The 21,650-nt window shown below is 47.1% G+C and overlaps 1 protein-coding gene across 3 annotated transcripts in view; it reads right to left on the reverse strand.

Annotated features, from left to right (window-relative positions):
• The window catches only part of STK32B (serine/threonine kinase 32B), a 264,197-nt gene that overhangs the window by 201,334 nt on the left and 41,213 nt on the right, over window positions 1-21,650 (reverse strand). For all 3 annotated transcript variants that reach the window (XM_074321208.1, XM_074321198.1, XM_074321189.1), the window contains exon 2: window positions 5,557-5,612. In XM_074321208.1, coding sequence (XP_074177309.1) covers window positions 5,557-5,612 — 56 coding nt within the window. The remainder of the gene's footprint in view (window positions 1-5,556; window positions 5,613-21,650) is intronic.

Consider the following 21,650-nt stretch of genomic DNA (forward strand, 5'->3'; position numbering starts at 1 on the left):
TGAATGGACTAAATACTCCAAGTGAAAGGTAGAGAATGTCAGAATGGATTTAAAGAAAAGCAAAACCAACCTATATGCTAGTTAAATATAAAAAAGTATAGCTAGAATAAAAGGAAATGCACGGAAAAACTATATGGCATGAAACAGTAAACATAAGTAGGTTGGAATGGCCATATTAATCTCAGAGAAAGTAAGCTTCGAAATAAAGATTATTAGCAGAGGCAGAGAACATTTCACAAAGATAATAAGGCCAATTCATCATGAGGACAGAACAATCATAAATATGTATGTGCCTAACAACAGGTCTTCAAAGTATAAGAAGCAAAATTGACAAAATAAAGAAGAAACAGCTCCACAGTCATAATTGGTGATTTTACACAACTGTCTCAGAAATGGATAAAACGAGATTTTTAAAATCACTAAAGACATAGAATATCTGAATAACATTATTAACCACCTCTACTTAATTGATATTGAGAAAACTCCATACACAAATGGTTTCATTCATATATCCTATCAAACATTTAAAGAAATCACACCAATTTTCAGCATCTTTCAGAAAAATGAGAACGAAAATACCTCAACTCATTTTGCAAAATGAGTATAATCCTAAAAACAAATTTGACAAAAACCTACGGGAAACTACAAAATAACTATCACAACTAATAATTTAATTAGCAAGATTTCAGGATACAACATTATGATACAAAAATCAATTGTATTTTTATATCTAGCAATAAACAATTAAAAATTAAATTTAAAACAACTCCATTAAAATAGTGTCCAAAAAACCCCCTCATAAACTATTTAGGGAAAAATTTAATACAAAAAAGGGCAAAGACCCTGCCCACAAAATTACAAAACATTGCAAAAATAAAGAATATCTAATAATAAATAAACGTAAAAAGGAACAGAGACATACACCATGTTTGTGAATTAGGAGCCTCAATGCTCTCAAGATAGCAATTATTTTCAAATTGATACATACAGCTAATGTAAACCCAATTATGATTCCACCAGTTTTTTGTAGAAATTGACAAGAAATTCAAAATTTCTGTGAAAAACCATATACCCAGAATACCCAAAACAATCCTGCAAAAGAATAAACCTGGAGGATTTACACCACCTGATTCCAAGACTTACTATAAACCTACAGTAATTAAGACAGCCTGGTACTCATATATGTAGGTCAGATGAACAGAACACAGCTCAGAAGTAGACCTCCCACTTACACCAGGCATCGGATTTTTTACAAGGACACCAAAGCAATCTAATGAGCAAAGGAAAGATTTTTCAAGAAATGGATATCCATATACAAAAAAGAAAAAAAAGACCTCAATCCTTACTTCACATCATACAAAAAACTTAATTCAAAATGAATCATAGAACTAAATCTATATCTTAAAGCCATAAAGGTTTTAGAAAGTAAATACAGGAAAAACTGTGACTTGAGTATGGGTTTTTTTTGAGCCAGGTTTTCTTATACAACTCACATAAAGCAATAACCCTAAAAGGAAAAACTCAATAAATTAGATCTCATCAAAATTTAAAATATCTGTGCGTCAAAACACACCACTAAGAACATTATACTAAGTGAAATAAGTCAGATAGAGAAAGACAAACACCACATGATCTCACTTATATGTGGAATCTAAAGAATAGAATAAATGAACAAACTAATCAGAAACAGTCTCAGAGACATAGAGGAAAACCTGAGGGTTGCTAGATGGGAGGGGGAGTGGGGATAAGGGAGGTGAGGGGATTAGAAAGCACAATCGGTAACCACAAGATTGCCACGGGGATATGAAAATCAATTTGGGGAATATAATCAATAATGTTGTAAAGATTTAGTAGGGTATCCAATGGACACAGGTCTTATTAGGGAAACCACCTCAGGGATGATGTAGATGCCTGATCACTGCACTGTACACCTGAAGCTGAAGCTGAATAATAATGAATGTCAACTACAATTGTATGTACACACACACACACACACACACACACACACACACATAGTCACAAGAAGCGGAGTACAGCATAAGAAATACAGACAGTGGAAACGTAATGGCTGTATGCAATGTCAGAAGGGTAGTAGATTGGGAGAGGGGAGTTATCACTTTGTGAGGGGTATAAATTATAAATGTCTAACTATTACAGTGTTTTGTACACATGAAATAAAAAATTAAAAAAGAAAAAAAAAGGTGAAAAAAATTAATAGGTAAACCACAGTCTTGTAGAGAGCAGTCTCATATCTAACAAAGGAGTGGTATCCGGATATATATACCACACCTCAGTAATAATCAGGCAATCAACGCAGTTTTTTAAAATGGAAAAAGTTCTGAACAGAAACTTCACAAATGAAGATATATGACTGGTCATTAAGCATATAAAAAATGTTCATCATCATTACTCATCAAGGAAATGCTAATTAAAACCACACTGACATACTATTAAACACTCATCAGAATACCTAAAGTGAAAAATATGGATAGCACCACATGTTGGCAAGGAAGTGAAGCAAATGGAACTCTTAGTAGGCGTAGAAAATGGTACAGCCACATTGGAAAGTCTTTTGGCAGTTGTGGAAAAATTAAACAAACACCTACTCTATATGAAGCAATTCCAATCCCAGATATTTACCCAAGAGAAATGAAACATGTTCACAAAAAAAAGACTTCACAAAGTTTCATAGCAACTTTGTGCAAAATAGCAAAACCTAAAAACAGTCCTGGAGTCCATCATGACGAAAATGGATTAACAAACTGTGATACAGTAATAGACTGGAATATTATTCATCACTAAAAAGAAAATAAAGTGCTGAGACACAGCAAATGGATGAATCTCAAAAACATTATGCTATAAAAACGTTATGCAAAATGCAAAACAGTATGAAGCCTTATACAAAATCGTACTTGTATAATTTCACTTACATTAGTTATAGAACAGACAAATCTAATCTATAGAGCATGCAGCGGTTGAGGTGGAGATGAGTTTTTGCTGGAAAGGGTCAACAGGGACCTTTTGGATGACAGTAATATCCTATATCTCAGTAGAGGTTCAAGTTACACAGGGGTATACATTTTTACTCAGCAAATGTAAGCTTAAGATTTGTGCATTTCATTGTATGCATATTTTATACCAAAAGAAAAACTGCAAACAAATCTCTTTGCTGAAATATTTAGGAGGAAGTATACAGATAAGTGCCGTTTACTATAAAATTCATAAAAAGTAAGATGGATTGATGGATAGATAGGATAGCTATTTCATAAAATAAGTTTGGTAAATGTTAATTGTAGAATGCGTGGTGGACATGCGTGTTGAATATAAAATTCTTTCAACTTTGCTGTATGTTTGCAAATTTTTAAACTAAAGTGTTAGAAAATATTATGTAGACATCTACTGTGTTTCCCCGAAAATAGGACCTAACCAGAAAATAAACCCTAGCATGATTCTTCAGGCTGCTCGTAATATAAAATAAGCCCTACCATAGTTCCCCGAAAATAATACCGGGTCTTATATTAAATTTTGCTCCAAAAGATGCATTAGGGCTTATTTTATATTACGAGCGTCCTGAAAAATCATGCTAGTGCTTATTTTATGACCATCTACAGAAAGGGTACTTTTTGAAGTCTAGTTTCCTCCAAAATCACACTGTATCCCCATACCTCCTGGGTTTTTCTCCATCAGTGTTTTTCAGACTGCACTTTAATTATCTGTTTACTTCTCTGTCTCTTGCAAGTATCTGAGAGATCCTCAAAAAGCAGGCACCATATCTCATTCATTTTTGTAACCTCAGAATCTAGAACAGGGTCCAGAACAAAGTGATGGTCTGTATTGTGGATGGAAGGAAGGAAGGAAGGAAGGAAGGAAGGAAGGAAGGAAGGAAGGAAGGAAGGAAGGAAGGAAGGATGGATGGATGGATGGATGGATGGATGGTGGATGGTGGATGGATGGATGGATCTTTGGATGGATGAGTGAACAAATGGTCAAATGAATCCAAGAATGAAGAAATGAACCTAAGCTGGCTAATTTTATATCAATTCTACACAAACTGCCAATAACAGGACAAGACACAGATTTAAGAGAAAACTCAATGACAAGGCTCCGTTAAACCCAGAGCTCCACAGTTTTCCAGAAGAATGAGTGCCATGCAACATCACAAGCCTTGCCAAGTCTTGTCCCACCATTCATCAGCAGTGACATGTCACATATGGTGAGATGTGCTGGGAATTTAAATGGACACGACAGCCTGCTGTCCCAGTGCTCTGCTTATGTCCAAACAAATGCCCCTCCACGTAAGACCCGTGCCTGCCTCTTACTACCACCACCTACTTAAAAGCACATATATTAATAGTTAAACTACTGCCTAGTAGGGGAAAGCACCCCAGCAGTGAGGGGATAAGTACTCACTGAGCGGAGGTTTGGATTCTGTGCTGCGTACTCTCCTATATCATCTCATTTGTTTTTCCCAACAGCCTGATGCGAAGACATCCACATGCCCAATTTAGATGACAAAACAGAGGCTCAGCCCATACCTGGCTGGCACTGGAACCCTGCTGTGCCCGACTCCCAACTGTGTGCCTTGCTCCCTGTGCCAGCCAGGCTGCCCTGCAGGCTCATAAACCCTAGCTGACGGCCATTCCCGAGGAAAATCCTTGTTTGCCTGAGCATATTGTGTAAGGATGAGCTGCTCCTTATAAACACAAAGGAATCCTCTAAAATAGAGCCCAACCCAGGAGGTTGAGGAGAGCAGCCCATGGTACACATGGAGAATTTGGTTAAAGGGAACAGACAAATGAATAAAGAAATGTGGTACATAGGCACAATGAAAGCCTTAAAAAAGAAATTCTGTAGTATGCTACAACATGAATGGACTTTGAGGACACTGCCCTAAGTGAAATAAGCCAGTCACAGAAAGACAAATGCTGCATGATTCCATGTACTGAGGTCTCTAAAACAGTCAAATTCATAGAGTCAAAGAGTGGAATGGTGGTTTTCAGGAACATAGCAAGTCAGTAACTAATGGGCATTAAGTTTAGTCAAGCAACATGAATAAACTCTAGAGATATGCTGTACAGCATTGTCTGCAGTCAACAATAATATGTTGTACATTTAAAATTTTAAAAGGGTAGATCTCATGTTAACTATTCTTTCCAAATAAATTTTTTTAATAAAATGCCTGTGTTGTAGGAAGGAGTGGATATTGGCCATCTCATAAGTGTGTGGGGTTTTTGTTTTTTCCACTTTCCTCATTTAGATCCTCAAGGAAGAAACAGCATTAGCGATCTTGAAATAATTACCATTGTAATTCAGCTAAACCAGGGCTGCTGTGGAAATTTAATTTTCAGAATGAAATTACAGCGAATCTAAAGGAAACCATTCAGACTTCCTTTCACATTTCACATTTGGCAAACCCAGATCTTTCTGTCAAACAGGACATTCCCAGTGCCCAGCAACCATCAGAAAACCAGACAGACAAACACGCGCATACACATAAGCCCAGGGGGCGGGACTTACATATTTTTTGTGGATGAAATTTTTAAAGATCATTCTTACCTTTCCAAAACTCCCTTTACCAATGGCCCGTAGAATCTGAAAATGGTCAAAGTTGACTGCAAAAGAAAAAGGGGAAAGAAAGTCAGATTTGCCAAACCTTGTATTGGTTCTTGAACCTTCTTACCTACATACCTAACCATTTATTCCAAATGGCTAATGGCTTCAATTCTCTTGTATTTGCCATGGCAGCACTCCACCACTGAATGGATGCTTCTCGGCATTTTCCATCCCCCCACCCCCCAACACGTACATTTGGCAGTTAACACCTTCCCAGTGGGTACAGAGAACGAGAGACATCTTTTGGGCCCAGGGGAGGGGATGACGGAGAAAAACTTTGGACACGTGGGCTGCCAAGTTCTTGTACATGCTGTTGTCCCCTTCCCCAGGATGACCTGTCCCCACTTCTGGTCCCCATCTCGCCCACCTGACGCTCTAATCTTACACACTCAGACATCAGCTTCCCTGAGTCCCAGAAGCCAACCCTGACTGAAGGATGGAGACTGAACTATCAATTGCCGCAACCACATCATGGCCCTTGTGAGCTGCTGGGAGATGAGGGCAACAGTCCCTCACCCGCCTCCTGGTGCTATCCTGTCTCACGCCTCTCCTTCACGCCGTATTCTTGATGGGGTTCCATACTCTTGCTATTTCTGTTGCCTCACTCCGGTCTGGCTTCTCCCCACACCCCTACAGCACAACCATGCATAGCCACTGAATCCACCGGACGCCTTTCTGTCTTCCCTTTACTTGGCCACTCACTCCTTTTGGGAACACCTGCCTGGCTTCCATGGCAGGGCACCCTCTCCCTTCCCACCTTGTTTCAGCTCCTCGTGCTCACATAGCTTCGTCCTCCCAAACACGAAGCCCTGGAGCCCATCGAGTCTCCATTGCTCAACCTTCCCCTTCACACTGGCTGCGAGGTCTTCCATCACCATCTAACTGCCATCGGCTCTCCAAGGCTTCTCTCCAGGCTGTGCGGACCCACCCAAGCCACCTCTCGCAGCTCCTCTCAGGGGCTTCCACGGGTCAGAAGCAAAACCCAGGATGAGTGGTTCACCATTCATTGCACCTCACAAGCTCAATGCCTCGAACTCATCCTGGACTCTTCCCTCCCAACATCATATCTAACTCTTCATCAGTTTAGGTCAGTTTTACCTCCTCACCATCTCTCCTGTCTGTCTGCATCTGGGGCCACACTCATCTCTAACCCGTCAGCATCTCCTGCCTGGCCCACCACAGTGGTCTCCCAGCATCCCCTCTGAACTCTCCCGCCCTGACAGACAACGCCGCGCTGCAGGCAGGGGGCCTTACCCTCTGCTCGCACCCCTCCAATGCCCATTCCACTGCTCTCAGGACACAGAGCAAGTTCCTCCCCATGGCCATGAGGTCCTTTACAATCGGGCGCCTGTCACGTCCCCTGCCTCACCTCCAGCACACTCCCCACACCCACTGAGCTCGAGACACGCAAGCTTTCTTTCTGTCCCTGTGTCTTTAACACTCTTCTCCCGGCCGTACACCTGTTAACTCTGCCCCCCCTTCCTCCTTGAGCACCCGGAGATGGCTGCCCTCACCCTCCAGACGAAGTCTGCTGCCCCGTCACGTGTCCTCACAGCACTGTGGGACTTTCCTTCAAAATACATCATTCTGTACGATTTTACATGGAGCTGTGTATTTCACTAAGATCACTACCCCCCGTAGACTCTAAGCTCCCTGAAGTCAAAGGCTATGTTTGTTTTTCTTCCGTTGTATCCCTAACTCCTAACACAGTGTTAGTACATGGTCGATATTCAGCAAATATTCCTCAACTAAAGCAATGACTGAGAGAAAAATCTCCACATTCATGGTGCCAAATATGACTCCGGTACATAGTGAGTGCTTGGGAAATATTCTTTAATTAGATTGGATTACAGCCAGTTTCCAATAACTAGGAAAGACATGTTATTTACAAAAGATAAAGTGAATTGATTAGTTCGCTACATAATGGGGACGAGGATATGGGAAGTGAACACATCCCATTAGTTCCCTGGATATTAAACTTACGCAACAGAAGATAATTATGCTGAGTCGTGTCTCTGCCAAGCCAAAGTCAGAACTGAGTGTGCCATCTAATAACGCGTAATATGCTTAGAGTAGAGAGACAGGGTTAATGGTTAACTTAGCAAAGCCTTGGTGCTTTGACCTAGATTGCTTTCCTTGGAGAATACCCTGCCAGGGCCAGAAATTCCATATTTTCGCATCTTCCCCACTCACCAAAGGTCAAGAGAGAAGAGAAAAGCAATGGGCTTGGGCTGCACTTGTAATGTGACCAGCAACAGCTAGGAACTGTACACACCCTGTCACAAGCCCCCGGGTTCCGCAAGGCAGACCCTGCTGCTGGCATTTGCCACCTGCTCTCCCATTAGCATTCAACATGGCAGTCCCGAGGCCCCAGGCGGTGCCACATTGCCACGTCGCTGCACTGTGGGTCCACCTGCCTGGAAAGCCTTCCTCCAACTCCCCTTATTTGGGGGGAAACGCCTCCCTGGCCTTGGACATGCATCTCTCCTGCTCTCTCTTGGGGAGCTTTTCCCTACCCCCACACCACTTTCTCCTTGGGGCTATCTCTAACCTTCTCCAGGGAGCAGCAGAGCCCGGCCGGTAGGTTCACACCCAGCCCTGCCACAGTCTGCATGGCTTTGGATGACTCACTTGGCCTGTGTGCCTCACTCGCCCCCTCTGTAAAATGGGGACATGGTGCCTACCTTCCAGAAGAGCAACCTCTCAAAAAACCCCAGCTGTTTGTATTGGGGGTGCCGAGCAATGCTGGTTTCCCCTAGGAGGGGTATTTCCCCGAACAGCCCTGGCCTCTTGCCCCACCAGAGGTGGCGAGAGTCGTCTGAGTGGAGAGCTGAGTGGCTCCAAACAGAAAGGAGGGAAGACCCAGCAGCCTATTTCTGCTCGTCCTGCTCTCTCTTGGGAATCTGTCTTCATGGAGCAATCTTTTACTCTGCTCCTTCTTGCCAGAAGCTTTTCAGGGCCAGCCACCATGTGGAGAGGTCAGTGGGGACCAGAGTTGTCATCGAACAGGTGATGGGTCTGGTTAATTCTGGGCTCCAGAATCAGGGTGCCCAGAGCTGCCACCCTCCTGTGCCCCACTCCTGCAGCCCAGCTTTCTCCCTCCTAAGGCTTGGTTCTCCACTGGCCTCCTCTTTTGTCTCGTAACTGGAGAGGAGCGTTAATTACTGAGCAAACTGGCAAATGGCAAAAGCTATTATTTTAATAATCAGTATTATAATGCTGTAAATAATCTCACATCCATATCTCTTACAAAATGTGTGTTCCTGGGGGCATCTAACATAATGCACAAGCAAAGAGGTACTTATTTCATGTTTATTTCCTTATTGGACTAGATTGGATTTCAATGACTTTAGGCAAATGGCCAGTGTTTTCCATTTCCTTGGCCTCTCCCTGAGACCTGGTATACTGATGCTTACGTAATAGTGCCGACCTGAACACACTTTGAATAAGGGAAAGGGTGCCGTTTAGTTGATAGGCAGATTGAAATGGCTTCTGTTGTGAGAGTGCCAAGCCACAGGAGGTCCTAGAAATCACATCGTCACACAGAGTTGTTTGCCCAGAGCAAGAGGAATTGTCTGGGAATATGTGGGGGTGAGGGGTGGGGTTGAAGGATGGATTTCTTAGGGCGACTGCTTTTCCTGATTTGCCCGAGACCTTCCTCATTTTAGCACTGAAAGTGCTGTATCCCTAGAAACCTCAGAGTCCTGGGAGAGCCGGGACAGTTGGTCATCTGTAGATTTCTAGATCATTAAACTGTCCCACCTGAAGAAGTACAGGCACTGCTGAGCTGCCCAGGGGACAGATGTGCATTCTTGAATAGCAGTGTCTGTTCAAACCATCAGACACTTAGCGAGGGTTGCCCAGGGTGACAATGCTGTTAAGGCACAAACAGGTGGCACACACTGGCAGCCAAAAGCAGAGCCAAGGGTGCCAGTGACTTCACTCAAAACACAAGAGCAGTGACACCGGCCTGGAGGGCTGTCACACAATGACATGACAGACTGTTAAGTAACAGGTTGATGTGTCCAGCCGGGCTCCCCTCCCCTTCTCCCTTGATAAGGAAACCTCAGGTCCCTCAGGTGTGTAGGGACCAGGGTGGCTGAGCCCAGGCACTGAGTCACAATTGACCTAACCGGTGACAGCAGGATCCCTGCAGGCTTGTTAGCGCAGATCGTGCAGCCCCCTCCTGAGTTTGCAGGGAGGGGCCAGAGAATTTGCATTTCTAATAAATTCACAAGGGATACTGAGGGTCCAGGGCCATCTAATTAACTTGGACAATTCTGTCCCCCGTTTTCCCCATTCGTGCAGCTGGCAGTGACCTTGTGACACAAGTCTAGTCAATGAGATCCAAGCAGAGGATTAACGGGCGTGTTTCCGGGGAAAGCATTTTGTCCTAAAGAGAAGGGACAGACACAGCTGGAGTGACTCTTCCCCCCTCCCACCTACTCCTGCCATGAATGTGGATGTGATGTCTGGCGCTGCAGCAGCCACCTGGGACTAGGAGACAGAAACACAAGCTCAAGGCCAAGACAGGTGTGGAGAAGCCACTTCCTGTTGCTGAGGGATGTAACATGAGGTTTCTGCAGGAGTGCCTTCTCCCCGTTCTCCACCTTTATGGCACAATACTAGCCTGATTAAATTACGACAAAACATTTCACAGGTGATAAAGCTAGGACTGTACCAGTGCCCGTTAAGTTATGGATGGTGATTACCACACTGAGTAAATCTGGTTGTCCTTTCCTGCGAGCCAATGGCCTCTTTTCTCATTTCCACCAGACCAATTATTTCTAATGAATTTCACAGCACTCTTTCAACATGCACTATTCATGAAGCAGTTGATTCAGGGAGCCAAGCATGAATTTTCAAGACGGCCAGTTACTCTTTCAAACAATCTCTAATGGACAGTCAACTCCAGTCAGTGCCCTGTAGAAATACATGCCTTTAAACATCACACACATCAAGCAAAGAAAGGAAGCAAATGTCCCCTTCCCGGCTCCCGAAAAGCTGACATGTGCTTATTCCTTGTACTGCTGGTGCTACACACAGACTGCACATGGGCTGGTCACACGTGCGAAGGAAATTTCACCCCAAAATACTAATTTCCGACATCATTTCAAGAAATGAAAGATCTGTGAAACTGGCCCTACAATGGCCCCTGGCCCCTGGACAGTAGAATCTCGGATTCACCACTGGCCAGGCCTGCCCAGTTTGTGCATCTCTGTCTCCTGCCTGATCCCCTAGGCTTTCAAGGTTTTGGTCATTGGACTGTGGTGGAAAGGGGCCTGACAGATGGGGCAGGTGGTGAGGGACAGAGGTGGAAGGGGGGGGCTGGTGTCCCACACAGGTAGCTTTAAACCTAGCCCCACCCTTTTCATCAGTATAAAACTGAGGAAAGAAATTAACTTCCTCAAGCCTTGATTTTCCCATCAGGCAAATGGGGGTAGTGATGTATACCTCCCTACATTGTGGGGGTTGGTGCCTAGACAATGACATAGCTAAAGATTGACTTAGCAAATGGACCCTTAACCTGGTCAACAAAGCATCTCAGAATCTCAGTCTGCTCATCTCTAAAATGGGGTCATGCTTATCTGGAGGCATTTTTCTCAGGATAAGATGATGCCGTAATCAGCACATAATGACAGTGATTATTTGGTTTTGGTTTTGTCTCTCCTTAGTACAGCGATCATACAGATATCCCAGTGACTCCCAGAGAAAGGGGCTACGTCCTGTGCATCACTGCATCCCAGGTGCCTGACAGGTAAGACAGAGTCATAATTAAGCAAGATAACTGACAGGCGTGAATGAATGAGCCGTGCCATGAGGGACAGGAAGGTGGCTCCCCAGGGACTAGGAAATGAGACCACCTTCCCTGACCTCCTCACAGACAGCAGGGAGGACCCAGCTGCACCACGCGTCCCTATAAAACCCTACTCAACGAGCAGTTACCAGGTGAGAAAATAAAGATCCCCAGAGTAGACACACACTTGTTAAAGTGACAAATGAGTGTGTGCCATGTGCTGGGCCCTGTGCTGGGGAGTGGGAACCAGCAGTAAACAGAACACTTAAAATGACCCTCCACCCATGGAGCTGACCTTCTGGTACAAAGAGGCAAATAATCCACCAGTCTGTAACTCGCCGGTAGAAAGCGGTAAATTCTACAAAGAAAAATAAATCAACGTGTATTAGTTTCCTAGTGCTGCTATAACAAATTATCACAAACATAGTGGCTTAAATAACACACATTTATTGTCCGACAGTCCCAATGTCAGAAGTCTGACACAGGTCTCACTGGACTGAAATCAAGGTGTCAGCAGGGCTGAGTTCCTTCTGGAGGCTCTGGGGGGGGATGTGTTCCTTTGCCTTTTCCAGCTTCTAGAGGCACCTGCATTCCTTGGCTGATGGTCCCACGTCACTCCAACCTCTGCTTCTACCATCCGATGTCCTTCTCTAACCTGCCCGCCTCCCTCTTTGCCACAGAAGGACCCTTGCGATTGCAACGAACCCACGTGAACGACCCGGGATCATGTCCCCATCTCAAGATCCTCCATGTAATCATGTCTGCAAAGTCCCTTTTGCCGTGTCACATAACGTGCACACAGGTTCCAGCATTCAGACATGGACGTCGTGGAGGGGGGCTCTGTTCTGCCCACCCCACCAGGTGAAGGGATAGAAAGTGACTGTGCTGGGAACAGGAGCTGCCATTTTACACCGAGTGGTCAGCGCGGGCCTTTCTAAGGAGAGCACAGCTGAGCAGCTCCACAAAGCAAGTGAGAGAACGTGCCATGCAGATATTTCCGGGGGGGTCCTGTAGGTGGAGGGACAGCAAGTGCAATGACCCTTGGCAGGAAAATGCATGATGGTCTCCAGGAAGAGCAGGCAGGCAAGGATGGCTGGAGTGCAGCTTGCGAAGCAGAGAAAATGCGGGGGTGAGGTCAGAGGGTAACCAGGAGCAGGTCATACAGGGCTGGGGTTAAGGCTTTAGGAGGCTTTTCTAAACTTGATGAGAAAGTACTACAGGGTTCTGAGTAGGGCAAAGAAACGTGTGGTCTGGTGGTGCTTGTTTGAGCCGTTCAGGAATATCTAAATTTAGATGCAATCGCAGGGAGACAAAACTGCCACATGATGGTAATTAGGAACATGCGCTCCCAGCAACTGTATTACATTCTGCTAATGAAAAGTGTATCTGAAAAGATACAGTGGGCACAGAGGATTTTTAGAGCAGTGGAACTACTCTGTGTGACATCATTATGGTGGACACATGTCATTACACACCTGTCCAAACGCACAGAATGGACACCCCAAGCGTGAACCCTCATGTAAACCATGGACTTAGGGGAACTATGTGTTAATGGAGGTTCCTAACTGTAACAAAGGTACCCCTCTGGTGGGGAGGGGGGCGCTGCCAGTGGGGGAGGCCGTGCATGTGGGGGCAGGAGAATATGGGAACTCTCTCCTTTCCCCTCAATTTTGCCATGAGCCTTGAATTGCTCTAAAAACACAAGTCATAATAAAAGACAAACAAAGACAGAATGGGTGCTCAGCCACCCCTCAGGGCAGGGAGAGGCAAAGCCAGTATGCAGCAGTGTGGACCCAGCCTGTCCACACATGGGGGACAGGGACAGGGACATTCTCCTGAGTAGATTCAGGTGTGCTCTCTCATCTGTCTACGGGCTGCTGATCCTGCCAGGAGCAGGGGACGCTGCAGGTACCAGGGCTCTGCTCCCAGGGGCGCACAGCCCAGCAGGGGACGCCGCAGGTACCGGGGCTCTGCTCCCAGGGGCGCACAGCCCAGCAGGGGACAAGCGCGGGTCCCACAGACACAGAAGCAGGTGCTGGGCCACCTCAGAATCAGGCACAGGTACCAGAGATGGACCTGTTCCATCCCGTAGAGACCGTCATGGAAAGTTTTAGAAAGCACAGGAGGCTGAGTGTGGGTTTGAGGAATAAAGGGGGAGCAGGGAAAGCAGAAGTAGGAATTCCAGGAAAAGCAACAAGAAAAACAAGAAGCCAGTGGCATGAGAGGATAAGTTCCCAGAAGAGCAGGATGGGGTGTAAGTGGGAAGGAATGAGTAAGTGGGGTGAGGAGGGTCAACCCCCTAGATCACTAGACATGTGTGCAGGGCAGGGATGCGTCAGGCTCAGGGAGTCTGAAAAGCATTGTTGACGGGGGTCCACGTCCCCTTGGTCACCAAGCCGCCCTCCCTGGGGCTGATTTAAACTCCCAGGAACTTGAGTTTCAGTAAGCGGTGATTTAAGACAGGAGATGAGACCACTGCGGTTCTCAGAGAGATACCCTTGCTGTGAATTCATCTGCTGGCTCCAGACTCTGATCTTGTCCCCAGCCCAAGACCAAGACGAGTCTTTTCTCCTACCCTTTGCCCACCATCCCAAGAGCTTTCAACCCACGTAATGCTTAGATTCTGCAGTGGCATCGGCTCTGCAGGTAATAAAACCCACGCTCCTCTCAGGACGTGGAAGGCCCTGGCCCTCGCCGCCCTCCCAGCCTCCCCGTGCTCTCTCCCCTGCCTCGGCATGCGCCGCCCTCCCAGGCCTCCCACGCCTGTGGGCTGTTTCCCACACACCCAGACACTCGCCTGGCATGCAGGCCCTGCTTCACCCCAATGCCAGCCCCTCCCATCCTCAGGTGTCTCCTCCCTGGAGCAGGGAGAGGTCGTCCCTGACCAGCTGCCTGGGTGACCTTCCCCTCGGTCCTCCCACCATTTTTACTTCCTTCATAGTAATTGTCACAAACTGAAATAGCTATTGTTCCCTTGTCAACCTGCTCATTGTCTGCACTGCCACCTTGGAATGCCACCTCCTGGAGGTCTGGGGTGTTCACCTGTTCTGTTCACTGCAGTGTCCCTGAAACCTAGAGCAGTGCCTGGCATATAGTAGGTGCTCAATAAATACCTACTGAATGAATGAATGAGTGAATGAATGAGTCCTGAAAGGGAGAAGTCCAAGGGAATGCTGTGTACATTAACAATGACAGGTTCCCTTCTGCCTGCTTTGAGGAGGAAACAGAGCCCTCCGCTTGTCAGCACCTCACCATAGTCATCTGTGAAATGGGCACAAGGATGCCAGCTCATTGGGAGGGTAAGGCGATGAATGGGATACGGCTCTAAAGGTTTGGGGCATTAGAAGAGATTTGTTAGTGCCTCTCAAAGTCATGTCCACATTTAACAACATAATCATACTAGAGGCTGTTCCCGAAAATTGACAAAATCATTCTTAGGAGAAAAAATAGCCAAGCATAGGGTAAAATGTCCTGACAAATGAGTTTTGAGGAGAAAAGTCGTGTTCTACCAGATATGACAACACATAGTTCACTCATTCGTTCAAGAAAGCGTCGTGCACGTGATAAGATGTCTGCGGTGAACAAAAACACATAATCCCTAGTGAAGCGTATTCTACTGGGAAACTGAGTCACGAAAATGTCCACCGGAGATTCAGGATGGAGCGGAGGCAGGACCACAGCTTGGCAGGTTAACAGGCCTGGGCCTGACTCCAGCAGGGAAGAGAGACGTTTCTCAGTAAGCAGGGTGGGGAGAACTGGTTGGTTATTTGGACAAAAACAAAAACCCACGAGGACCTCTCCGTTCACCAGACCCCAAAATAAAGTTCCAAGTGAATCAGAGTTAAATGTAACACCATCCAAAACCTGGAATGGCCAGCTCCCCGCCCAGGAAGAGAGTCTGCACTGAGGATCCACATGTGTGCATTCACTCCACACGCTGAAGACTGTTTGCTGCCCCCAGGAACCCCCACCACATCCTGTTCATGGGTCTGTCCCAGCACGCATGGTCCCGGGGGAACAGTCTTTGCACACAGCCCACCTCACTCATTTGTGGCTCCTCTGGCCCAGGGTGCAGGTGTCCATGGTTACATCCAGCTCGAGACCCCCAGCTAGTGCCTCGCCAGCATCCACGCTGGCCGGCCGGGGCCACAGCTGGACCAGTTGTTCCTCGTGGACTTTTCATAACCCCCAGCACAGAGCAGACAACCAGTACTTGCTAAACTGAGCTGCCATCCTCTCTTTTAGCCTCATTAAAAACTGTTTAGTTTCCTAGTTGATAAATGTGTTTCCTAAAGCCCGAACGGCTTTTTGCTCACTCTGCACTCTTATCAGCAGAAACACTGAACCTATAAGCATTCAGGAAATTACATGCCCAATTCATATACGAAAATATTATATGGTGATAATCTCAGGACACAAGCTAATTTGGATGCTGGCAAACATGTGGAACCCACGATAAGGAAAGTATCAAACACATGTATGAGAGAGAGAGTGCCGCTGACAATTCCTCGAAAGCAAGGACTATCTGAGACACATCTGCTTCCTCTACGTCCAGCATATTAATTTCCTGTGGCCACCATAACAAAGAACCACCGACTGGGGGGCTTAAAACAACTGAAATTTATTCTCTCCTACTTCTGGAGGTCGGACGTCTGAAATCAAGGTGCTGACAGGACCGGGCTCCAGGCAAATGCTCGAGGGAAGGGTCCTTCCTGCCTCTTCAGCTGCTGCTGCCGCCAGCAGCCCTTACTGTCCCTTAGCTTGGGGCTGTTCCAGCCCAATCTCTGCCTGTCGTCACTTGGCCTTCTCCCCTGTCTGTCTCTGGGTCTCTTCTCCTCCTCTTACAAGGACACCAGTCATTAGATTCGGGCCCAGATCCCACACAACTAATTCCAACTGTAAAGACCCCGCTTCCAAACAAGGTCACCTTCTGTGGTTCCAGGTGGACAGGAACATTGGAGCAACACTATTCCACCCACTACACCCAGAACAGCACCTGGCCCAGAGGGGAGGTTCAACAAAGGAAGGCTGCATGGGTGAGCGAATGACCAAATGAGCCCAACATGCGTGCGTACCTGTACGTACACACCGGTATGCACACCTGGATCTGTCTGAGGTAGAAACAAAACCGTGTCACTCGGCTTTCCTTCCTGGTAGAGCGGAACCAGAGCTAAGCTGCTCTGGGAGACGCAGGCTTGGGTTACCTTCTCAAACCAGCTTCCCCCGTGTGACATTGGACAAATCACATGGGAAGAAAGTGATGCGACTAGATCACCTGTTAGGTCCGTGTCCACTCTCAACACAGTAGTGCAAAAACAGCTCTGCAAATACCTAGAACACGACCATTTCTCCAAAAACCAAGTTACCGACTTCCTGATTCTTTGAGGGGAAGACATTACGAGATCAGGGGCCTAGTGTGTGGTTCAGAGTCTACTGATATGTTTCAACACCTCTTCCAATCAGCAGAATGGGGAGGAGGTGACAGTACGTAGTCAAGAAAACGTTACTTCTCCTTCTGCACAGATGGCAGCAGCACTGACATCTGCGACAGGGCGCCCTGGACATGGGTTCTGCCCAAGTGCTTCATTCATGAGCAGTGAAGGGAGCTTAGCCAGACGAGAATAAACAAGCCAGTATTTGGATGCAAATGATTACAGTTTGATTTATCTTCTCATTAAACATAAGCAAACATCCTCCATTTGCTGCCATATATTCAGGATCCTGAAAATTTTACATGTCTTCATTGTATATGTTGTGTATTTATCACACCAAGACCTTGGACTTCAACTCGTGGGACCAAATCTTTAATGGTGAGTTTGGCCTGGTGTTAGAGTCTGAGAATAAGGTCCAGGGCAGCTGTGGGAAGGCAGGGGCAGTGGGGGACTTTGGGGGTGTGACAGCATTAATCTCCCCAATTCTTCATTCTTGCCAGGACCCACGTCCTCGGCCTTCAGAGGTGACCTTCAGAGGTGACCTTCAGAGGTGAACCATATTTCCCCACCATTGATTCTCCATTTGGCCACAGCATATGACTTCATTGAGCCAATGACGTGTTAGCAGGCTTGACTCAACCTGAGGCTTGAGGAAGAGCTCGTGTATATCCACTTCCTCTCTTTCATGTCCACCTTCAGTGCAGGAACGTGGCCAGGCTACCTTCTGGACAATCAGGCACTGGGCAGCCCCAGCAGCCGGACTATCCCAAGTGAAGCCATCCCAGACTATGTGACGACCAGCCAGTCCCCAGACCAGTGGGAAGGAGCACCGAGGTCAGCAGGGCAGACCGGCAGACGAGTGAGGGTGCTAAAGGCTGGCCGGTGTCATCCACTAGCCTTGGGGTGGTTTGCTGTGTGGCTTACTGACAATGGTATCAAGAGGGAGACAGAGGGAAGGGTGGAGGGAGAGAAGAAACACGGCCAGAAGGGAGGGAGAGAGACAGGACTCAGGGACTATCCTAAGAAGGGTGAGATGTTATAGAATAGTTTTAAAAACCCTTGAAAAAGATGAATAAAGTGGGAGAGCTCACTCTATCCAATGTAAAGGCCTACACTGGAAACCACGACAGGGTGGTACTGGTGGAGGCACAGACATACACATGAACGGAACAGAATGGCAACCCAGAAACAGACCCGCACTATATGCCCAGCTGATTTTTGACAAAGGTGAGAAAGCAACTCAATGAGGAAGGACAGCCTTTCAATATACGGTGCTGAAGCAACTGGACATCCCCAGGCCAAAAAAATGACCCTCGACCTAAGTCAAGGCCAGAGCCTTTTGGCAGAGGGCTGGGGTCAGATCCCTGAGCAATTCACCTAGATGGGAACAGGAGGCAGGCCTGCTAGGGCAGCCTGGAGGCAGAGCTACAGAATTAGCTCCTTGTGGCTGTGTGTGTGTGTGGGGGGGGGGGAGACCCTGTTCCTTTTCTGGCTGTGAACCAGGAGTTCTCCAAGTGCCTAGAGGTTTCTAGGAGTGTATCAAACCCTTCTCATGCACCAAGTCTCTCTTACCTTCCTTTCATCGACCACTTGGAGAAACCTCTGCTTTTAGAGGGCTCATGAGATTAGATCAGGCCCGTCTACAAGGTGTGATCAAACAATACGGTGACTGTTTGAATAAAAAAATTGATTACAGAAGAAGACACATTGCCATTAATCCCCCTCAAAATACTCCCTCTCGCTTTGAACACACTTATCCCATCATTCTTGCCACTTTCTGAAGCAGTTCTGGAAGTCCTCTTTCACGGGTGTCTTTAGTTGCGCTGTTGGAGCTGCCTCAATGCCCTGAATCAATTCAAAATGTTCACTTTTCACGGTCATTTTGACTTTGAGGAAGAGCCAGAAGTCGCACGGTGCCAGATCCAGTGAATAAGGTGGATGAGGACACTGCAATGTTTTTATTTGACAGAAGTTGCCATATACCAGGAGTGATGTGTGACACAGAGCCTTGTCATGATGGAGGATAATTTACGGCACACTTTAAAACACACCTTCTCTCAACCGTAGCTCACACCCGACTGACTGCACCGAACATATTGAAACCTGTCACACACTGTTCCTAAGGTTCGAGGTGCCGCTTTCCACATTGAAGGTCTCTGCCTTTCTGCAGGATGGCACTCGGCAGCAGCATTCACTGTATATGCTGATCACACCTCGTATAGCATCTCCTTTTTACAGGATAATATAACATAATCACGGGAGTGAGGGAGGACGGGAAGATCATGGGGCCATCTTTAAAAAGAGAGCAGAGATACTAGTTCTTGATGTAACGAGGAGCCAAGGGACGGGGCCAAGTCCCTGAGACCAGCAAAGCCAGGGCAGCACAGCGAGGGCAGCTGTCCTGCTGCCTTGTCCAGTGGCTGTCCCCGGGGCCAGGGGTCCCGTGCGTCTCCTCAGCACCGGGTCCAGCTTCTCCGTACAGACCTGTGAATGGGGAACTGCCTTGGGTGCACTTTTCAAACTGGCTGCGAGGAAGCTCCAATCTGTGTGGAGGTTTTTCAGGTACACATTCCAAGCTTCTCCCTGATGCAATTTCTGCCCCATCCCTCGGTCTTCTTCTGTCTTTAGCCATATTTTCATCTGTTCCATCCTCTTATACTTCAAGTGCCTGCTGAGCCAACTTTAATCTTTCCTGGGATACTGTAGGAAAGCATTTTTTCAAGCTTACCATTCAGTCTCTCCCACTAACTGTGATCCTTTCCAGGGCAGGAGCTCTTTGCGAAGCATGGTCCAGGGAGAGGGGCTGGCTTTGGGCTCAACTGGCCAACTGTGTACAAATCAGCACATGAGGTCCAAAGGGCACCGGCAAAGGCTGAAGAGTGGGGGAGGGCTCGCCCACCTAGATGATAAAGCAACATGGCAGAGCTCACCAATGACACGGGACAGCTTGTGATGTGACACACACAGAGAACTAATGACCCTTGAGACTGTCCCAAATTCCTCTACTTCCAACCAAATTAAAGCACAATCTCACTATTATCTTTGAAAACAGATGACGGAGTCTCGGGAATGTCTCCAGCTCCGCTCTCCCATGCAGAGACAGCTTCTTGCAACCTGTGGCCTCACACAGTTGTTTGAAGCATTGCCCTCTCCCTGACTTGATTATGTGGGGTGAGGGCTGCAGGAAAGCTGGGCTGCCAAGTAATCCCAAACAAATGCCAGGCTCCAACCTGTGACATGCAGCGCACCACTGGCCATGAAATAATCAGTCCCCAGCGCCTCCCAATGAGAGCCCTCCAGGCCCCGGGCCCCCAAGCAGCCACCAGTCACCGCAGGAGGGCTGTGTGTCCTTAAGGCGATAGCTTCCTCGGTGCTAATGTTTCTCTCTTTACTGAAAGATGGGAGGGAGTCCTTCGAAATTTTTTGTACTGAACAAAAGTGAGTCTCTGCTCAAAACCCCTTTTAAAAGAAAATGTGGCATTTAACAAAAGCACTCTAGTGGAAATATATCAGAAAGATCTTGTATTTATTCATTCCATACATATTTACAGGGAGTTTCTTCTCTGACATTATCAGTGGCCTGTGCTGAGACACCAGGGATGTGAGACAGCCATCATCCCGCCTTCTGGGAGCCGAAAGCTTAACAGGAAGCCGGACACCCAACAGGGCTTTCACCTGTAGTCTGGGGAAGTGCCAAGTGTGACAAGAAGACGTGTCAGGGGAAAGGGACCAGGGACCAGAGTCGGCTCCTTTGAGGGAGTGAACTTTACAGTGAGACCAGGGCATGCAGGACAATGTGGGAAGGAAGGGCAGAGGCATGGGAGTGGGAGAGTGAGAAATATTCCACGCAGATATTGCAATAGCAAGTTCAAAGATGCTGAGATGGGGGCAAGCGGTGAGAGACGATGCTGGAGAGGTGGCAGGGGCGGACCATGCTGGGCCCTTGAGGCTTGGACACAGATGTTGCTCCGTGTCCCGAAGGCAGTGGGGATGCTACAGGTTTTGAGTGTTAGGAGGGATCGTGTGTGTGTGTGTGTGTGTGTGTGTGTGTGTGTGTGTGTGAAAGGAGTGCCGTGAGCATCTTTGCCATTTAGCAAGACGTTTCATCCATCAGTATGGGCTAGGCTATGCAGTGTAACAAACAAACCCCAAGTCTTGACGGCTTCTAACATAAGTGTTTATGTTTCACTCGTGCTACTTGTCCACACTGACACGTCGGTGGCAGTTCTTACTCATGTGCTCAGCGACTCAGGCTGACAGAGGCTCCAGCCACCTACCAGATATTTTATTCTTTTGGCTACTGTCTGTCTCTCTCCTAAAATCTTTATTCACCCCGTCTCCCTGGCACCTGGCACGCAGTAGGCACTGAATCATATCTGTTGAACAAATGAAGGTTTTCACTCTGGCCAGTCACAGCCGTCTGTCAAGCCCTGGAGCCAGCCAGGCGCCTCTCTCCCTGCTCCCAGCTCTCCGAGCCCCAGCCATGGGTCCTTGTCCAGACTCAGCTTAGATCCCTCCCCTACAGAGACACTTTGGTGTACCAGCTTTGTGACAGTCCACCGTATGTGTCAACTTGACTGGGACATGAGATGCCCAGATATTTGCTCACAGATTATTCTGGCTGTGTCTGCGAGGGTGTTTTTGGATGACAGTGACATGGGAATCGGCGACTGAGTTAAGCAGATTGCATCCAGTCAGTTGAAGGCCCAAACAGAACGAAAATGCTGACCCTCATCCAAGGAAGAGAGCATTCCTCCAACTGACTGCTCCGGCGGGGAAGTCGGCAGCCTTCGGACTCTAACTGAAAC

This window comes from Rhinolophus sinicus, linkage group LG02, assembly GCF_036562045.2.
Source record: "Rhinolophus sinicus isolate RSC01 linkage group LG02, ASM3656204v1, whole genome shotgun sequence".
In the NCBI taxonomy this organism is placed as follows: domain Eukaryota; kingdom Metazoa; phylum Chordata; class Mammalia; order Chiroptera; family Rhinolophidae; genus Rhinolophus; species Rhinolophus sinicus.